General features: G+C 39.1%; 1 protein-coding gene across 7 annotated transcripts in view; it reads left to right on the top strand.

Moving 5' to 3' along the window:
- Positions 1–22123, top strand: part of DCAF6 (DDB1 and CUL4 associated factor 6) — a 132716-nt gene that overhangs the window by 52269 nt on the left and 58324 nt on the right. For 4 of the 7 annotated variants that reach the window (XM_027046140.2, XM_027046138.2, XM_027046139.2 and 1 more), the window contains exons 8-10: positions 2243–2336; positions 3626–3745; positions 5794–6054. In XM_027046140.2, the coding sequence (XP_026901941.1) occupies positions 2243–2336; positions 3626–3745; positions 5794–6054 (475 nt within the window). Of the gene's footprint in view, positions 1–2242; positions 2337–3625; positions 3746–5793; positions 6055–17010; positions 17176–22123 lie in introns of all 7 variants that reach the window. The other 3 variants (XM_027046133.2, XM_027046135.2, XM_027046136.2) reach the window with 2 other exon arrangements.

The raw sequence follows: 22123 nt of genomic DNA, 5'->3' as shown, positions 1-22123 counted from the left end.
CACACTAGGCTTTCTCTAATCTTCTGGTTATTCTGTGTCGTACTTGTGGCTTCCTGTGTAGATTTTCTATCCTCTGTTGCTCTTTGCCATATTTACCTACTTAGGGAATTTGTGAGGGTTTTTATTTTTCTGTCTTCTTTGCTGAGGGTGTTGAGATATTTTTTCCCCCAACCTCCTTATTGCTCAGAATGGTTTCCAGGAGAAAACAGAAAATTTACAGCTAAGTTGTCACCAAGTTTCTATCCAAATCTGCTTAATTGTCAGGGAAAATATCAGTGAATGTTTTGTTAAAAAAATAAAAATAAAGAGAATGACCCACAAAATGGGAGAAAATGTTTGTATAACATATTTGATTTATGATTAAGAATCTGTATATATCCTACATTTTACTAATGATTTAGAATCTAGTATCGAAAATACATCAAAACCACAGGGAGGTACCACTTCGTACTCACCAGTTTGGCTAAAATGAAAAAGTCAGTAACGGTGTTGATGAAGGCAGGAAGAAATTGGAGCTTTCACACGTTGCTGATAGGAATGTAAAACGGTGCAGCTGCTTTGGAAAGCAGTTGGGCAGTTCCTCAAAAGTTAAACATACAATTATCATGTGACCCAGCAATTCCACTTCCAGATACATACTGAAGAGAATTGAAGACATATGTCCCCACAAAAACTTGCACATATGTTCTCAGCAATATTATTCGTGGCAGCCAAAAAAGTGGAAACAACTCAATGTGCATCGACCGATGAATGAATAAACAAAACATGGTATATCCAAATCATGGACTGTTCCTGAGCCGTGAAAAGGAATGAAATACTGATACATGGGGCAACATGGACGAGCTTCGAAAATATTATGCTAGGTGAAAGAAGCCAGACAGAAAGGGCCACATCTGCTTCTATTTGTATGAAATGTCCAGAGTGGGCATATCTAGAGAGCCAGAAAGTAGATTGATGGTCTCCAGGAACTGAGTCGAAGGAGAAATTGGGAGTAGCTGCTCGTAGCTATAGGATTTCTCTTTGAGGTGATGAAAATGTTCTGGAATTAGCGGTGATACAAGTGGTTGCACAGCTCTGAGCATATGCACCACTGACTTACATACTTTAAAAGGGTGGGCATTGTGGTATATGTGTTATATCTCAATCACAAATGTTAAAAATATAAAAGTTACAGAGAATAATCAAGAGTGTCAAGTGCTATAGACATCAAAATAAGTTGGGCAATGTGCCATTTGAATTGGTAGTTGATTGTCGATCGTTTTGTCATTGACCAGTGAACTGAGCAAATTAATCACCCGTTGATGACATTGGTGAGAATGAATTCAGTGGAGAGATGGGAGCGTAAGGTAACAGTGAAGTGAAGGAGTGGTAGATAAAGGAATAAATATAGACCTTTTTCAAGAAGCTTGACAGTAAAGCTTCAGAAAACAGGGGGAAAGAGTATAGCTGACTAAAAACATAAAATTGAGGTGTTTTGTGTATTAAAAGTGGTAAAAACCTTTAGCATATCGTAAGGAAGAAATGAGGAAATGGATGCAGGTATGGGAAGGAGTAATTATTGAAGCAAGGTGCTTAAGGAGTTTGAAGGAACAAAATGTAAAAGCACAGATGGGAGAGATTAAGCCTTAACAAAATAAATGATACATCTTCGGAGAAAGGTTAGAAGAAATTAGGAAGTTGCAGATTATAGATAAGTTTGTAGAATGCAGCTGAGGAAATTGATGTCACTTCTGCAGGACTGACTGTATTTTCTCTGAAGTAGGAGGAAGAGGTATTAGCCAAGAACGAGGGAAACAAGGTAGAGTAGAAACCCTGAGGTGAGTCATGAAGGGTTGCAGTAGATGCTGGGGGGAATCGGAGACTAAACTGTCAATGATAATCAAATAGTGATCATTCCTCTTGTCAGATATGTAGGTACTTGACCTACACTACTTGTATCATCGTAATAGAAAACTCAGGCTCAGTGTGATTAGATAACTTCCCTGTGGTCAGCTGGTAAGTGATACAGGTGGGAGTAGAAGTCACCTACACATGATTTCAAAGTTGTGTTCAGACTCTTTAGGGTGAAGATGTTAAGTGTAAGCTGTACCATCAGTAGATCTCGTCCTTATAAGAGCTTTCATATTTTGACGTAGCATCTCATTTGCATCCTCAGTAAAGAAAGCAAGGACATGGAAAGAATCCGTTAGACTTAAAGCGTGCTTTAAGAGTTGAGCCAATGAGTTTCGTCTTCGTCTTTTAGTTACGACAGCCTCCTGTGAAGCGTTTAAGACTTCGTGGTGATTGGTCAGATACTGGACCCCGAGCAAGGCCTGAGAGTGAACGAGAACGGGATGGTAACTATACTTTGGTTAGGCTTTTCTAATATGGTATTGAAAAAATAATCTTTTAACTTCTTTTTTTTTTTTTTTTTTTTTTTTTTTGCTAGTGTAAGTGATGCTGCAATGAATGTCCTTGTACATATATCTTAACGTACTCATGCAAGTGTATCTGAGGATAAATCCCTAAAAGTGGAATGAGCAACTGGGTCACTGGATAAGTGCATTTGTATTTTGATAGCTATCAAGTTACCCTCCAAAATTAATGCACTATTTTACCTTCCTTCTAGAAGTAGGAGTATTCATTGCCATATAAAACATTAGGTATTATCAAACTTCTTGATTTTTGCCTTTTTATTAGATGTAAAGAGAAACAAAAACTCTCAGTTTCCAACCCAAGACTTTTATAATAGCAGATAAAATCTTTTTTTCCCTTTTTATCAAATGCCTTTGACAAAGCATAAGAAATTACCTTGGGAGCTTTAAGATGGCACACTTTTAAAATAGAATTAATCTGTGTGTATTTTACTGATTGGTCTGTAGCCAAAATCTTATTCTGATGACTTCTGAATTCTGTTAAGATCAAAAACATGTTTATTCCCCAATATATTTTCCTTGGTACCATCTTATAATATATACTTAAATATAAAGCTACATTACATAAAGGCAATAAAGTATAAAGTTTTCACAGAAAATTCAAGAACAAATGATGCGCATTTTAAATTATATGATCGTAGAATAAAATTATCAGTTTTAATTTGATGTCATACTTAATTTGGTAATTTCCTTAAGAGAAAACTCATATATTTGAAGGAGGAAAGAGGGAGAGGGAAGAGACAAATACAGCAGCTTTTGGTTTTTGTTAATTTTGAATATATGGAATATGCTTACAGTATGATGAAAATAAATTCGGTTTAAGGAAATGTAAGTGAGAGGACAAGCCTTTCTTATAATCAGTCAGTTTACAATTCATGAGCACTTCCTGGCTGTGCACTCTTCGAACTAAAGATGTGAGTTGAGGTCACGATGGGAGATGTGACGGTACCTAAGAATAGACAAAGATGTAGGAAATATAAATTCGATTCTTGAGGAACTCAGAATACAGAGAGTGACTTATATAAACATTTACTATGAAATGTAATGATAGCTCTAAGAGATTCATATACATGCATATAATTTATTTAGGCAGTTTGATTCTTTTTTTTTAAATTGTTTTCATTTTAAAGGCCTTAAAAATCTAGATTTTTGCATTAATGAAAGATCCTGACTTATTACTGAATTCACTGATTAGACCTGTATTGTAATAGGTGAGCAGAGTCCCAATGTGTCATTGATGCAGAGAATGTCTGACATGTTGTCAAGGTGGTTTGAAGAAGCAAGTGAAGTTGCACAAAGCAATAGAGGACGAGGAAGATCTCGACCCAGAGGTAATTTTTCTTGTTAATTAAAGTCAGCCAAAAGCTGGCAAAAGCTGTTTTATTGATATATGTGTACATATATATATATATATATATATGTACACATATATATACACACACACACATATGTATATATATATATATATATATTTTTTTTTTTTTTTAATGTTTATTTTTGAGAGAGAGAAAGACAGGGTGTGAGTGGAGGAGGGGCAGAGAGCGAGGGAGACACAGAATCTGAAGCAGGATCCAGGCTCCCAGCTATCAGCACAGAGCCTGATGCGGGGCTCAAACCTACGAACCGTGAGATCATGACCTGAGCTGAAGTCGGACTCTAAACTGACTGAGCCACCCAGGTGTCCTGATATTTGTTTGCTTTTTTTTTTTAAGTTTGTTTATTTTTGAGAGAGGAGGAGGGGCAGAGAGAGAGAATCCCAAGCAGTCTCCACGCTGTCAGTGCAGAAACTGACGCGGGGCTCATGAACCTTAAGATCGTGACCTGAATCAAAATCAAGAGCCAGACGTTAACTGACTTGGCGCCCTTGATGTGTGTATTATTTATATCATCCATTTTATACCATTTTATATATAATATATGTAATAATCTATAATCATCACACATTTCTTAACTGTATTGTGTGAAGCAGTAGAGGACCAAGGGTTCTGAGTATAATCTGTCCCTTCATGTTGTAGGCCTAGCCCTTGTTTTTGCTTTTCTAAAAAAAAAAGGTAAGGACGTCTGATCGTCCCCTTTGAAGTCCCTTTTGTATGCATTCTGAAAATGGAAATATATAAAACTCTGTAGATAAAGAAGGTTTATATAATGGAATAGTTTCTCCTTTTGGTTACCTAGGCATTGGTTTCTAAGTGCTGTTTCTGGTGCTAGCTGACCCGTTTTCATATCTTGGTTCACTACTTTCTGGCGTTGGGGTCTTTGGCAAGTTACTTCTCTCTGTCAAAAATGAGGAGTATGAATGTTAACTCCTAAGTTGTTAAAACACCAAAATAAAAAAATTCCTTAGGCTGGGGATTTGCTTAAGAGTTATTGTATTTGTGCTTAAATTTGAAATAAGAATTATTTAAACCATGGTCATTAAAAGAAAAAGTTTCATATTCTGTGGCAGTTGCATCTTGCAAGATACGAACTTGATTAGTCCTTTCCATCTTTTAATAACATCTAGGCTTGGGGAAAATTGTTAATGTTTATTGATTATTCCTAATTATTCCTTTGCAGATAGCACAAAGCCTAGCATAGCACATGGTAGACACTCAAGTCTTTTTAAATCATGACCGAGTCATGTTAGTTTAATGGTTAAAACATTGCTAATGATGTAGGAATCAGAAACTTAACCTTATTTTGACCTATTTATAACTTTACTCTTACCAGTAATATTTTTCTTAAATATTTCAAATACATTATGTTGTAGAATGGAAAGATATTAATAAAATCCACTCTCCTATTATCCAGTCATTAAGTCAGAATCATCATCTTTAAATTAAAGAGACTAGATGTTATTTATAGGCATTTCACAAGCTATTATTTAGCTTTGTATAAACGAAGGTACCATATTGAGCTTGAAAGGTGGATTATTTTAACAAAAATGTTCTGTAGATAGATGTTCCCCCCTCTTGATCAACTTATATGGTTAAATGGATCAGACCACCACTGGCTGCATTTGATATCCTGAAATTATACAAATCTGTGTGTATGTACATGCACGTGCAAGTACACGTGTATTTCTTGTTTGTTTTTAATTTTTTTTAATGTTTATTTTTGAGAGAGAGTGAGTGAGCGAGTGTGGGGGGAGGGGCAGAGAGCGAGGGAGACAGAATCCAAGCAGGCTGCAGACTCTGAGCTGTCAGCACAGAGCCCGACGTGGGGCTCAAACTCACGAGCTGTGAAATCATGACCTGAGGTGAAGTCAGACGCTCAACCGAGCGAACCACCCAGGCGCCCCAGTACACACCGTATTTATTTCTTTAACGTATCTCTTTAGAGTAGTTGGTTTTGGAAAGCAGTTAGTATTTGAATTTGCATTAACATGTGTTCTTTGAAGGTGCAACGAGCCAGTCAGATGTTTCTCCTCTTCCTGCGGTCCCATCGAGTTCTGATTTGGAAGTGGGTGAAACTGCAATGGAAGTAGATCCTTCAGCCGAACAGCTTCTTCAGCCTTCGACATCCTCTACAGCGTCAGCTCAGGCTCATTCGACATCATCTTCTACAGAAAGCCCTCATTCTACTTCTTTGCTGTCTTCTCCAGACAACGAACAAAGGCAGGCTGTTGAGGCATCTGGACGCCATACACATCATCAGTCTGGTGAGGATGCTACTCATTAAATAGGCTGCGGTTCATCTGATGATTTCTGATAATGAAAACTTCTTTATGGGCTGATGTGAAAGATACTAAATCACATGAACTCATTCTTGCCAGAATAAATGATCAAAATGACGTGTAATGCGTGAACATGTAACATAAACACAAGCTTCAAGTGTGCCTAACTTGAATGAATTTAACAATTATCAGGAATCTTCAGTTTACCTAAGACAATTCTTTAAAAAATATAGGTACCAGCAGATAGTGTTTTGACATAGTTTAATGCAGTTGACTTTAAGATTACTTTTATATACCGTTATAGACCAAAATGTATTTCTAGACTTATTTGGTTATAAGTCTGTTTTAAAGTGATCATGAAAATGTAGCCCTAATTATTATTAGTTCTAATGCATTTATATTTCTTATTCTTTTTCTTTAAATCCGGAAATACTTTTAATATATTCTGTGTGGTGCATTTGGTAACATCTCTTGTCAACAACATATACAACTTACCAAAAGAATTATTTGTCTTATATTTACATGAAAGAGAATTGTTTTAACAAGTCCTTGTCTTCTTGGTACTTGGTGTTAGTGGGAAAATGTCAATTCCTAAATTCTGCTAAAATACTTTTTTCCCTCAGTATTAAAACACCTCATGTTCAACTTCCCCCCCCCCCCAACTATGGAATGTACTAGTATTTATAACAGTAATTTTTAGCAGATATAATTTACTTGGCATTTTAACTGTGTACACGTAATTATAATGACCACTAAGATTTTATTCGTGTTTTTCTTTGGGTTCTTCTGAAGAAGCGTTTTACTTGACACACAATAAAAATTAGCAACTAGTGATACAGCTGGTAGGCCTAAGCTAAAACCTATAAAAATTTTCTAACAGCTTAACTGCCACAAGCTGTCACTTTATTCTTGCCACTCTGAAATCTGATACTAGATCACCAAATATGGGGTGTTTTATAGCAGGCATTTTTTTTTATCAGTATGTCTTATTTTGGTCATTCATTTCCAGTTTCTGTGGAAATAGAAGCCAGAGTCAGTTATGTAACTATTAACACTTGTGGACAATTTGTAATAATAAGCTAAAGCAGAGCTATAAAATCAGGTTTTCTACTCTCTAATTGACATAGTTAACGTTTCAGCTTATGGGAAAATAAAATATTTTGGAGTGTTTGAGAAGTAGGGACAGAATCAGTCCAAAGTTTGTTTGTCAGAGCAGGTAAAGTTGGTGTAAAAAAAAAAAAAAAAAAAAAAGTAATAGCATTCTTGGAAATATTCTTAAAGATTCTGATCCGTTATAAGTTATCAGGAAAACTGAGCAAGAACATTCCCCGGCTTATATTCATGTTCCACTGAGTTCTAACTCCACTGGTTTTTAAACACACTTCTGAGTAAAGTACTTAGTTTGGAGTTTCATTTTTCTTTTTTTGTTACAGATATTTAACACAGTTAATATTGCATTTCAGATTGCTAAATCCCTTTCAATATTTAATGTAAGTATTAAGTAGCAATTTGAATCATCAAAATAGAAAAAACATTTGTGATGATCATGTGATCATTGTTTTGATCATTAATTGGCACCTTTGCCTGTAGTTTTTTTTAAAGATGTAAGGAAATAGTTTTATCTGGTAGAGTCTCAAAAGAATTTTGGTTGACTGCACTATGGAACATTGGAATATTTCCATGTTGTGAAGATAGTATCGCTGTTGAAGAAAATGATTTGATGTTAGATGTAACATCTAAAGATTATGCCTGGAATTGTTTTGATAGCAAGCTTTGATTATCCCTTACTTTAACAATAAGGGCTTAATGAGTTTTTCTGTTTTGCTTCATTCCCCCCCCCGGCCCTCCCCCCCCGCCCCCATCTCATCTGCACTTCTAGGTTCAGATAGGTTTATGGATACTAGGAATAGGGCAGAGTGTCATCTCAGAGCCATGATTTTTATGACAAACATACTTTCTTTTATTGTGCTTTAGTTTGTTGTGCTTTGCGTATATTGTGTTTTTTACACATCGAAGGTTTGTGGCAACGCTGCGTGGAGCTAGTCTGTTGGCACTATTTTCCCAACAGTGTTTGCTCACTTCGTGTCTGTGTCACATTTTGGTAATTCTCACAGTATTTCAGACCTAGTCACTATTATCATATTTGTTATGGTGATCTGTGATTAGCGATCTTTGATGTGACTAGTGTCATTGATTTGGGGCATCACAGACGCCACCCACACACGGCAGGGAGCTTGCTCGGTAAATGTGCATATGTTCTGACTGCTCTTCCAAACAACTGTTCCGCTCTCTCTTTCTCTCTTCTTGGGCCTCCCTATTTCCTGAGACACAACAGTATTGAGATTAGGCCAGTTAATAACGCTAAAATGGCTTCTAAGTGTTCAAGTGAAAGGAAAAGTTGCATACCTCTCACTTTAAATAAAAAACTAGACATGGTTAAGCTCAGTGAGGAAGGCACGTCGGAAGCCTAGATAGGCAGGCAGAAAGCTAGGCTTCTTGTGCCAAATGGTTAGCCAAGTTGCGAATATACAGAAGTTCTTGAAGGAGGTTAACAGTGCTACTCCAGTGAACACACAAATGATAAAGAAAGCATAACAGGCGTATCGCTGATACGGAGAAAGTTTTAGTGGTCTGCATAGCCACAACATTCCCTTAAGCCAAAGCCTAATCCAGGGCAAGGCCCTCACTCTCTTCAGTTCTGTGAAGGCCCAGAGAGGTGAGGAAGCTGCAGGAGAAAAGTTGTGAAGCTAGCATTTCCTATTCTGAAAATCCAAGGGCCCTTAAGATTTATTTTAAATCTACTCTGCCTGTGCTCTAGAAATGGAACAAACCTGGATGCATGGTTTGCTGGATATTAAGCCCACTGTGGAGACCTGCTGCTCAGAAAAAAAGATTCTTTTCAAAATATTCCTGTTCATGTACAATGTGTCAGGTTACCCTAGAGCTCTGATGGAGATGTACAACAAGATTTATGTTTTTATGCTGCTAACACAGCATCCATTCTGCAGCCCTTGGATCAAGGAGTCATTTTGACTTTCAAGTCTTCTTATTTAAGAAACACCTTTTGTAAGGCTAGCTGCCATAGATAGTGATTCCTCCGATGGATCTGGGCGAAGTAAATCGAAAACATTCTGGAAAGGATTCCCCATTCAAGATGCCATTAAGAATATCATGATTCATGGGGCACCTGGGTGGCTCAGTCTGCTAACCACCTGACTTCTTCTCGGGTCATGATCTTGAGGTTCATGAGTTCAAGCCCCATATCGGGCTCACCGCTGTCAGTGCAGAGCCTGCTTCAGATCCTCTGTCCCCCTCTCTCTCCACCCCTCCCCCACTCGCACTCTCTCAAAAATAAGTAAACATTTAAAAAAATTGAAAAGTAAATAAAAAGAATATCATGATTCATGGGAAGAGGTCAAAATATCAACGTGAATAGGAGTTTGGCAGAAGTTGATTCCAGCCCTCATGGGTGACTTGGAGGGGTTGCAGACTTCAGTGGAGGAAGTGACTGCAGGTGTGGTGGAAACAGTACGAGAACTGGAATGAGAAGCGAAGCCCGAAGATGGGACTGAATTGCTGCAATCTCCGCATCAAACCTGACGGGATGAGGAGTTGCTTCTCATGGATGAACAAAGAAAGTGGTTTCCAGAGATGGAATCTACTCCTGGTGAAGATGCTGTGAAGATTGTGGAAATGACAACAAAGTACTTAGAATATTACATAAACTTAGTTGATAAAGCAGTGGCAGGGTTTGAGGGATAGACTTGAAGTTTGAAAGTTCAGCTGTGGGTAAAATGCTGTAAAACAGCTGCTACGATGAAACCATTAGTGAAAGAAGAGAGCCGATGCCACAGCTATATCCCGCCCTTCAACAGCCTGGTCAGTCGGCAGCCATCAGCATCCAGGCAAGACTCTCCACCGGCGAAAAGATTGTGACTAGCTGCCAGTTCAGATGATGGCTACTTTTTTGTTTTTATTTTTGAGCAATAAAGTGATTTTTAGTTAAGGTATGTATATTGTTTTTTAGACATCATGCAGTTGCGCACTTAACGGACTACAGAATAGCGTAAAGGTAACTTTTATATGCACTAGGAAGCCAAACAATTCAGTTGACTTGCCTTATTGGATATTTGCTTTATTGCGGTGCCTTGGAACCAAACCCGCAGTATCTTCAAGGCGTGCCTCTACGGCCTTGCATAGACATGGAATGGAAAGTGTGCTTCCTCCTTTGCTGTGGATCCACTTTGTGTGAATGTTTGCTTTATGTCCCTTGTATTTCCTCTGTCACGTTTGCTGGGGGGAAGGAAAGGAACGATGGGAGCATGAAAACTTGCCTGGCAAAATGCCATCTGTGAACCTAATTATTTGCCTTCTCTTAGTCCGCAATTGAGTCACTGCGTCGTAGTGAAGAAAGTCACAACCACACATTTCACTGGATGCTCCGTGCCGTGTCAGAACAGTCTTTCAACACTGCTGCTCAACAAACTAGCCAGAGTGTTTATTTCACACCTTGTCTCCCAGAATTTTAGCACTCCCCTTTTACCCTCATCCTATCCCCAAGCTGATAACCTTCTCATTCACAGTGGGGCGATATGGGGGGCACTTTTTCCTACTTTCGAATCTCCTGACATTCTAGCATCTATGATAGAAGCAGACACATTTTGAGAAGAAGTGTGTCTGTTCCTGTCAAAGGCTAGACAGTGCAATTGCCATCCCTTTCCAAATTCTCAGGGACTTTGCTTCTTCTCCAGCGTCATTATTATTGCCTTTTCTGTTGCATTGGTCCTTTTCCACCTCAGACGTGAGCTGTTATTATCTCCTGTCTTAAAAAAATCTTCCCTTAATTATCCCACGTTCTCCTCCAGACTTGTGTCTTTGCTTCTTGTATAACTAGAGTCTTCAAAAGAGTTGCTCGCATATGCCGTCTCCATTTTCTTACCATCTTCCATGTGTTTATCAACCAACTCCTGTCTGCCTTTCAACTCCGTTTCCACTGAAACTTTTTGTCAGTCACCAGTGACTTACGTTTCGCCAAATTTGCCAAATTTTATCCCTCTCTGTTGGTATCTTACCAGGTTTTTAAATCCATTTGCATTTAACATAGTCTGTCACTCCTTTCTGAAAACACTTTCTTTTCTTGGCATCTGATACCACTTTGTTTATTTATTCTTATTATCAACTGTAGCTGGTTTTCAGTAATCATTGTTGATATTTCTTGTTCTATTACACTTCTGAATATTTTAGTAGAAATCCTTAGTCTGTGCTCTTTGCTCTATTCTGTATCCGTGGGGGGTTGTTGCATCAATTCACATAGCTTCTAAAAAATTATTTTTTAATTTTTTAATTTGAGAGAGAAAGCTTGCAGGAGGGGCCGAGGGTGGAGGGAGGGAGGGAGGGAGGGAGAGAGAGAGAGAGAGAGAGATTGAGAGAGAGAATCTTAAGCAGGCTCCATGCCCAGCATGGAGCCCAACACGAGGCTCGATCCCATAACCTTGGGATTGTGACCTGAGCCGAAATCAAGAGTTGGTCGCTCAACTGACCGAGCCACCCAGGTGCCCCTCACATGACTTTTAATAGCTTCTCTGAGTTGAAGTTTTCTAAATGTATGTCGACAATCTGATCTCTGCTTTGAGTTACAAAGTCCTATGTCCAAATGCTTATTTGACCCTTCTTTTTAGTTGTCTTTGGATATCTTAAGCTTAACACGTCCAAACTAAAACTTAATTTAACCTCCTGTCCTTGCTGTCTGCCAATCTCTTCCATATTAGCCATTTTATATTTTAGTAAATTTAAAACCACCTGCCCCGTTTGCTTATTTTAACAGCGTCTGTGTTATTCTTGATTCCTTGCTTTCCTACATGTCCCACGCTCAGTCCGTCAGCAAGTCCTGTTGGTTTGTGTCTAAAATAACTTCTACTTCTTACATCTCACCATCATTTCTTGTCTGCTAATTGATCTCCTGTATCTACCCTCACTCCCTTATCATTTATTCTCCATGCAGCAGCCAGGATGAGTATTTTATAGTATTAAATCAGATTATGTAACTTTGCTGTTTAAAACCCCTCAAAGACTTCTAATTGCACTTAGAAGTCTAACTTTAAAAAAACTGAAACTTTCTTACACCGTGGGTCTGTAAGAACCGACATGGTCTGGGTTTTGCCCCCCTCTCCAACCTCACTTCATGTCACTTTCTTAATTCCCAGGGATCATTATGCTCTACCTGCATTGGTTTCCTTTATTTCCTTGAATGTGCCAGGCAGGTTCTCTTCTGCCTCTTTGTTTCTGATTCTGAGCCTTTGTACTTATTGTTCTCTTACCGAGAAGCTTCCCCCCGCCATCCCTGCTTATTGTAGCCAACTTCTTTTTCCTTGTGTCTCAGTTCAAGTGTCACTTAAAGGAGGTCTTTCATTCTTACCGTAGCTAGGTTCATCTTTCTTTACTAAAATGTTTTTTATATAGCCCTGTTTACTTTGTGATAAGCACTTACTAAAATTAAAAAAAATTTTTTTAACATTTACTTATTTTTGAGAGACAGAATGTGAACGGGGGAGGGGCAGAGAGAGAGAAAGGGCGACAAAGATCTGAAGCAGGCTCCAGGTTCTGAGCTGTCCGCACAGAGCCCAGCGCGGGGCTTGAACTCACGGACCGCGAGATCATGACCTGAGCCGAAGTCGGATGCTTAACCAGGCCACCCAGGCACTCCATCACTTATTAAAATTTGTAATTATTTTGGGGCACCTAGCTGGCTCAGTCAGTGGAGCATGCAACTCTTGATCCTTGGGGTTGTGAGTTCAAGCCCCATGTTGGGCATAGAGATTACTTTAAAAAAAGAAGAAGAAAATTTGTAATTATTTTGTTCATTTTGGATTGATTTATGACTTGTTTCTTTTTTTGAGAATGGTTTTATTTTTCATTTTCATTTTTGAGAGAGAAAGAGAGAGAGTGTACGTGAGCAGGGGAGAGGCACAGAGAGAGGAAGAGACAGAATCCCAAGCAGGCTCCACACTGTCAGCGCAGAGCGTGACATGAGGCTCAAGCTCACAAACTGCGAGCCGAAACCAAGAGTCAGACACTTAGCAGACTGAGCCACCCATGTGCCCCCAAATGTTTTTATTTTAATCTAGATAAAAGAATATGTATAGAGAAGGCCGTTTCTTTGGATTGAATGGGGTTGTCAGTACATAGAGGTCTCACCTTGAGAAGTGAGTCACCAAAGGGATCCGTGTGCTTCTAATTAAATGGACCACTCAGACAATGAGAATTTAGTTTACTTAATATGTGTGAATTCCTGCTTATTTACAAATAACTGTCCAGATTTACACATTTATTTAGGTCTATTCAAAATCTTTACAGTTAAATTGAGCTCTGTAGAAAAATTACCGGGAACAGCAGTTGCTCTGTTGTACAGCATAGCAAAGCAAATCTTTCAAAGCCCAAATATCCAGATTACAGCTTCCTTAAAGGAGACCAGAGTCTACTCAGTCGAGGTAGAGACAGTATATAGATTAGAAGCAAGTGGAAATATTAGGTTAATGGTCACTTTGGGGAGACCAAAGAAGAGACCAAAGGAACTTGGAAGTCAGTAAAGGAGCGACAGTTCTAGGGAAAAAATGCACAAGGATCACCTGGCCAAGAAGCAAAGTGGGGTGGAGGACAGAGCCACAGCAGGCAGATTAGGTTCCACCGAATTAGATGGAGAAGTAATGCAGTGTCCAGGACAAAAGAACCTATGTATTGGAGGCAGGACATGAGGTTGCAGCTGAGGGGACCTTTGTCGGGTCAGCTGTAGTTTATTGTTCTTCCATTTCAGTGGGAACTACATCACTGGGGAGATTAGCCCAGAGTCCTTCAGCGGAAAACAGGCAGTGGGCAGGTCGTTTCAGGAGATGGAGGTACGGATTTCCCATAAGCAATTCTTGACACATTGTTGAGGGGTTTTGTGTTGCTTTTAAAATTCAACCCCAAAGTATTCATTATATTCACTTTCCATTTTGGTTCGTGTCAACAAAAACTAATTCTCAGTGCATTTATTCGCATTATAAATTATATGTTTATGTGTTTTTTAAAGGACATAATGTGTATGTATCTTACCTGCTAGCAAGACTGTTGTTTAGTCTGGTTGTTTAGTCTGCTTAGTCTGTTTGGAATTTTTAATTTAATATTTGCCATTCCTAGTTAGCTGTGGCAACTTCTGTACCTAGCTTCATTTTTTTGTGTTAAGCCGGGGGCTTGGGGGAAGCCATAATACCAGCCTTAAAAGTAAAGAAGCAAATTCTTCTTTAAAATGCACCAGAAGCATTGAATAAATAGTTCGGGACGTTATCCTAACTAAATGTTGATTTTCCGAGTTATAGAGCATCAGGGCTTGCACTTAGGGCCCGCTGTTTATATGTTACATCACATAGTGGATCCAGATGGAGACTCTCCTATCCCCATGAAACACTTGGCAGCTCCAGAGAGAGGGTTTGAAATGATGATGAAGTCAGGTGAATTTTTTTGTGGTTTTTGTTTTCTTCGCAAAGTTTGACGTATACGTAGTCTCTTCATGGTAAATTGTTTTGAATTGTAAAATAACAAACTTTATGGGTGCACAGTAATTCTTTATATTCCTTAAAGCATTGCTGTTATGCCATCAATAAATACGGTGTATGTCTATACCTAAAAAGAAGGCACTGTGCCACTGAGCATCCCAATTTATTAGTCAGTGAATACCGTCCTGCTCAGTGCTAGAAAATTTCCTAGGAAGAACCTAGCATTGGGAGACTGTGATGATACTTGAATTGTTTGCTAAATCTTAACTGCCAGTCAGCTAACTGAATAAAATTCTTTATAAGTAGAGAACTTGGTAACAAGATGTTAATATCTCTGGCACGATTGATTCAGGAAACAACCAAATTTGCACCTTTATACTCCAGGTAAACAAGGCTAGAAGTCGTCGGGTGGTTTGTGTAATTTGCGGCCAGCGTCAACAAGAGACACAGAATTCTTTGTGCCGCCACCATCAAGTCAGCAGCCCTTGCGTCTCTGCCTTGCCTTTGGTTGTGGTGAAGTCGTTCTGGACCTATTTAGAGCCGCTTCCTCTGCTTACCACTGCAGCTCGTCTCTGGGGCTGCTCGGGGACAGCATTCTTGCATTTGCCCCCTTCTCTTCATGCGTCCTCTTTCTCCCTTCCCTCAGTTAAACATTGCTCATCAGCCCACAGACATATGTGTTATTTCCCAAACTAAACAAACTTCCCTGGGCTCTTTATTCCCCCCCCAGCCCCCCCCCCCCCCCCCCCCAGCCATCGTCCAATCTCTCTGTTCCCTGTTAGCAGCAAATCATCTGGAAAGAGTATATGTGTGCCTTGTGTCTCTACTCCATTACCTCCTCTTTCTCTGGAACCTGTTCCAGTCGCGTTTTGGCCCCTGTGATTTCTGCTGAAATAGCTTGTCAAGATCATGAATGACTTCCAAGGTGCAAAAGCCAGTGGTTAATTCTAGGTGTCTTTTTTGTCATATTAGCAGCATTTGACACAGCTGCTCCCTCCAGCCTCCTCACTGGCTTCTCCTTCCTACTCACGGCTTCTCCTTTCTATTAAACGCTGCAGTGTCCCAGAGTTCAGTTCTTAGACTTCTTTATTCTCACTTGCACTTGCAGTAGCTTCAAGTCACATCACCGGCGACATCCAATTTATTAGTGAATTCTAGAGTGTTACGGTCAGTCCCTACTCAAGTTCTCCACTGAGCTATCTGTTAGTTCTCCTCTTCCCTCTGCTACTACCTGCTGCTCCATTTTTCCCCGTCACAATAAATGACAAACTCTTCTTTTTCTTGTTACGTAGGCCCAGAATTTGGGGATCGTTCTGCATCTAAACTATCAGTAAATTCTTCTGCCATTGCCTGTGATATGTCCCCCACCCAGACACACCTCCTCCTCTGAGCATTTGCACTTGCTCTTCCCTCCACCTGGAACGTTTCCTCCAGGCACCCATGTGGTTTCCTGCCTCAGTCCTTGAGGTCTCTGTTCAAAAATCATCTTATGAGAGAAGCCTCCCTCGGTGATCATACGGAAAACAACCCCTCCTCCGCTATCTCTGTTCCCCTCATCTTCCCTGTCCAATTTACTTCACAGCAATTGTCCCTGCTTTACACGAGCACCTACGTGTATATTACATATATGTGTGTGATGTGAGTTCACTGATGTCTTTCTTCCTTTCGGAACATACACTCCACATGAGTAGGGACTATTTTGTTCAGTGTTTTATTTCTCTCCCGAGCCTAAAACGATGCCTCATACATAGTAGGCACTCAAATGTATCTGCACAATTCTATGTTATATTTCTACTTTTATCTATGACCGCTGCTTTAAGAAAATATTGAAGATTATGTAAATATTTTTTAGGTAAAAAAAAAGTAAATGACAATTCTATTCAGCTGAAAACTATATAACTTTGACTTTTTAAAGAGCCCTCCATTAATAAATTACAAGAACTGTTTACAAATACATAACTTTTTCATAATTTTAATTGAATTTTCCTTATTATCTGATCGAAGTTAGCAGTTTTGTATATAGATTAGATAACTGATAGTTACTAATTTTTCGTAGTATCATTTTGTTATAGAAAGATGAAATTAGTGACGAAAGGAATATTTTAAAATGTTTTGCTTACGGAAGACTTTATTTTCATTCTATTTAGTTACTTAAATATCCTTCGAGACTATATGTGTGTAATTCATTTCATTGTGGTTAAATAGACGCATTTGAATACGTAAGTGTGTATAGTGTATCTCCTAATGTGATGATCAGTAATTTCTTTCTCGTGAGTAATTTGTTTTTAATATTCCTCCATGAGACGTGTTTTCTTTATACCCTTCTCTCTTTAATATGTAACAGATTCTTAGCATTTCCTCTCTTATTACTATCTTTTCACCTTGTTTTTTTTTTTCCTATCTGTGTCAGAATTTTTAAGGGGGCCTGAGATAGCTTTGCTCCGTAAGCGCCTGCAACAACTGAGGCTTAAGAGGGCCGAACAGCAGAGGCAGCAAGAGCTGGCTGCGCGTGCCCAGCAGCCTCCTTCCGGTCAGTCTTCTCACGAGGGCTCTTCCCAGGACCCTCGTGCCTCAGGTTATTAACGTCAAGTGTCCTCGAGCGGCTGGTAGAGTTGGTGTCTTAACACTGCTGCTGTGTAACAAGACGCTGCCCTGCCCTTCAGAAAGAGCTGATGGCGCTTACGGCTTCTCCCCGCCTTTGTCGCATCCGGCGCTCCCCGTCGCAGCTAGAGGAACACGGGCGGCAGCGGTGTTGGCCGGAGAGCTGAATGTAGAATAATCCGTTATTTGGTTTGTGACATTTCTGCAAAGGGGCAGATGTTTATTACGTGTACGCTAATGAGCTACTTTCTAATAACCTAGTGAATTCAGAGCCTGCTTTGGCATTTCTATTGATATTTCATACATGCTGAAATGATACCTGTGTTTATTGGCCCCTAGCCCTTCCTCTTCTTCTTTTGTTGTTTCTCCTTTGAACATTAGCCAGTATTCCTGGGAAAGTAGTAGTGCTAGATTTTAGAATTACGGTGTCGTTTGGCCAGCTAGCCTGCTGACTCAGTCATCCTCTTCTGTGATTATTTGCAAGTTTTCAGTATCTGCCTACTTATTCCTTGTGTACATAATCAACTCTCTGATACATAGGACAACAAAAATACTCTACAGTCTCCTGCCAGAATAGTCTTATGCTATAAAACTCATGGGAGTTTTATGACCGTGATAATCTGTGCCACTCTCTCTTTCTTTGAGCATTTTAATGGCCCAGTTCTTTCATGGCCAGGAAGCTCACGATAGTCCACAAATGTTTGTGGGAAGAATTATATAGCATAAAACAGTTTGCAGTTTAATTCTTTCAAGATGGATGATAGGTATTATATATCCTGTCCTAGAGTGCTACGTAGTAGGTGCTGTGCAAATCTTTGTTTAGGAACTAGAGTGTGTCCAGGGTCTCCCACAAATGAGATTATGATACTTTGATGTACTACTTTGTTTTGCCACCCTGCAGAGGTGGGGTATTCGTTACTTTGAGAACTCTGATTTAATTACTTGGAATTCATTTATATACTGGTAGAACTTAGCAACCTCCACTTTATAAATAGCTGTTCTACCGTGTGCTGATAACAGAAGCACATTATATAATACCATGGTGAAATAAAATAGGTTTAAATAACTGTAATATAGGTGTGATGTTTGGAACAGATTCCGAGCCTCATTTTTAATTGAGTGTTATCAGCCAAGGAAAGACGTCTCTGACCATTTTTTTTTTCCTGTACTTAAAACTGACTGGAAAACTTGATTAAATGACAGCCATGACATTTAATAATGAGGCATTTTGCTATGATTTTGTGCTGTGCATAAAACTCTAGCTGAAGTGTTTCAAAAGTAAAAATTTTGCAACATAAAAACCAATAAGGAAGTTAAAGTGTTCCTACACATATTTAAATATTTTTAAAATACTGAAATTTAGCAGGTGACAAACCAAATATTAAAGTGAGTTTGAGTATAAAATAAAACTGTCTACGTTAGCAGGAAAGAAATGTACATTGTAGACATTAGAACAATATTTTTTAGATTCATCCTTTCATATATAGCTTACCAGTTTGAATTGAAACAGATTTTTTTTAAAAACAATAAGCTTTAGAGTGATTATGTAGTCTCTGAAATAAGATGCTGTTTACCAACTCTGAGATTTCTTATTAAATAGTATCTAGTTTGGTAATCCGTCTGTTCGTGGTAATCTTTAAAAAGTAGACATCTTGCCCATTTTGAGGTTGAGAAATGTGTTATCTTTACTTTGTTGTGTTTTGCTGAGTTTTTTTTTTTTATGTTTATTTTTGGGAGACAGAGAGAGAGAGAGAGAGAGTGCATGCACGAGTGGAGGGGCGGGCAGAGAGAGAGGGAGACAGAATCTGAAGTAGGCTCCATGCTGCCAGTGCAAAGCCCGATGTGGGGCTCGAACCCACCAACCGTGAGATCATGACCTGCGCTGAAGTTGGATGCTCAATCAACCTAGCCACCCAGGCCCCTCTACTTTGTTTTTTAACAGCCTATTGGGCCCTGAGGCTGTCTTACATGGTCAATATTAGAGACCCTTAGGGCTAACAGTCAGTGTGTATTGCTCCCTTCACCATAAGGTAAAATACTTCCTCTGTATCACATGCTTTTTTTTTAAGTTTATTTATTTATTTTAAGAGAGACAGACAGCATGAGTGGGGGAGGGTTAGAAAGAGAGGGAGAGAGCATCCCAAGTAGGCTCCGTGCTGTCAGCGCAGAGTCCGATGTGGGGCTCGAACTCATGAAACTGCGAGATCATGACCTGAGCCGAAACCAAGACTTGGACGCTTCACCAACTAAGCCACCCAGGCGTCCCTCATCTGCTTTTAACATAGCATTCATACGAGACATCTGAGACCCTAATAAGTCTAATCTTGACATGCCCTGTGTTCATTTGATAATGCTACTTTTACTCTGTCCTCACATGTCATAAGAACACTATTTGGTAATTAAATAAGGAAAAGTTAAATAATGCATAGTTTGTTACAGAGAATGACTAATAAAAATCTGTATGTTCTGTCCATGTAGTAAATTTTTGATATGAGGAAAAATGAATAAACTTAATACAGAATTCATCTTTCTAGAACACACAAATTATAAAAATACAGAATAGGAATTCAATTTATGTAATTCAACAAGGAGATAGATTTTATTTGAATGACAGTTATTTTATTTTATTTTAAATAATTTTATTCATTTTTGAGACACACACACACAACACACACACACACACACACACACACACACACACACACACACACACACACAACGTGAGCAGGGGTGGAGCAGAGAGAGAGGGAAGCACAGAATCCGAAGCAGGCTCCAGGCTCCAGGCTCCAAGCTGTCATCACAGAGCCCGAATTCATGGGGCTCCAATTCACGAACTGTGAGATCATGACCTGAGCCTAAGTCAGACGCTTAACCGACTGAGCTACCCAGGCGCCCCTTGAATAACAATTATTAAAACATGTTCTTAAACTTAATGATTAGGTACAATATTGTCTGTGTATTGTGGACATTAATTGATCCATCATAGCTAATTTCTAAAAATTTCATTTTTCAAAGTCAGAATATATTACTTTAAAATATTTTTATTTTTCTAAACTAAAAAGTGCCTTTTATTTCCTAGGCTTTTAAAAAATACATCATAACTTATTTCTAGGCTTTCAGTGATTTTTTTTTTTTTTTTTCAATCATAAAGAGGTGAATTTGCCTTCATCAGATTACTGCTTGGATTCTTGTCCTGGCCTTATGACTAGATGAGCTCGGACTGATCATTTGGCTGCTTTGTGTCTCAGTTTCCCAATTACTGATTTATTTAGATAGTGTCGCCTGCCGTAATTTACAGAGATGACATAAGTATGGGGTAGACAATATTGTATAACATTTTTGTATTCCTAAGTAGAGCAGTACACATAATAATGGGCTGTCTTAATTATAATATCTTCCACTTACCACCTCACAATTACCTCCTATCACAGCCATACACAGTTGACGGCATTCAGGGTTTTGAATGAGCTCTAAAGACGAATGCCCTAAACAGCTATGGCAGAGACAGTCAGCATATTGCTGATTTTAAACCCGACTCTTTTTTTCCATTTCAGGTCCTTTGAAGTCATGGGTTGCTGGCTCCTGCTCAGAGTGACAACACCCTGTGGAGTCTGCTGTACTGGCTCGACCACCACAGAGCCCCACTGGAGCATGGAGCCAGCCTAGAGGGGGTCAGGTAGGAACTGTTTTTTCACTTTATGGCACGGTTTTGCTGATTGGAAAAGAAAAAAAGTAATTTTTATACCCCGAGAGGGTATACAATATTGGTGATTATTTTTGAAAAAGGGCTTTTCAAAACTGAGCCATATTGGAAAAAATCAGCACTTACCCGATCCTGTGCAAGCAGGCTCTACACAGCATCTAGTCCCCACTGTCCGTGACAACAGTCACGTGTAGCACTTCTCAGATGGATGCATTTGATCCTTGTTTTACTGTTTATAGCATAAGCTGTAGTTAGTAACTCAGATATGATGTCAGTCTCGTTCTATAAGCATCCGTGGCTACATTGAATGACAGAATCTGGGCACACCAGTGATGAATGTCTTAGAACTTCAGCCATGGGAACACGTTCCATATTTTTCAGAACAGCTTCCTATCATTATTTTTCATTCAATATCATGTTTCTGAATAAGAGGCAAGTAATAGTAACATTAATTGACCCTTTCCTATGTGCTAAGTAGTTTACATGGATCATCTCATTAAGTCTTCATAAGAATAGTATGTGGTAGATACTGTGATTATTCCCATTTTACAGATGGAGAAACTGAGACATAGAGACGTTAAATGACTTGTCCAGGGTTACGGTATTACTGAGTGGAAAAGCCAAAATTGAACCCAGAAGTCTGGCTGACTCAGAGGGTAGAGCATGAGACTCTTGATCTTGGAGTCTTGAGTTCGAGCCCCATGTTGGGTTTGGAGCTATTTAAAAATAAAATAAAATAAAAATCTTATTAAAAGACTATAATTCCTTATTTTTGTCTACACTGGAGAAAATTCTGATGTCAAGGGGCTAAAGAGTTTTTTCGAGACCAAAACACAAATTTTTTGGAAATACACAGAAATTGGCCATGAGACACCTTGAGCTTAGCACTGAATGAGTTTAGCCTAAAGCTTATCTCTACCTTAAAACTAATAATTCTAAACACTTGCAATAAGCGAACCAACCATATTGCATTTTGTAATAAATTATTATGAGACCATATGATCTGATTTTTTTTTTTTAAAGTTTATCTTAGAGAGAGCAAGCACACAATGGGAGGGTCAGAAGGAGAGATGGGGGCGGGGGGGGGGGGAAGAGAGAGAGAATCCTAAGCAGGTTCCACGCCATCAGCGCAGAGCCCAATGTGGGGCTCGAACTCACAAATTGTGAGATCATAACCTGAGCCAAAACCAAGAGTCAAATGCTTAACCGACTGAGCCAC

Source organism: Acinonyx jubatus, chromosome E4, assembly GCF_027475565.1.
Source record: "Acinonyx jubatus isolate Ajub_Pintada_27869175 chromosome E4, VMU_Ajub_asm_v1.0, whole genome shotgun sequence".
Taxonomy (NCBI): Eukaryota; Metazoa; Chordata; class Mammalia; order Carnivora; family Felidae; genus Acinonyx; species Acinonyx jubatus.
Note: the sequence above shows the minus strand (reverse complement) of the source record. Positions and strands in the feature narration are given on the sequence as shown.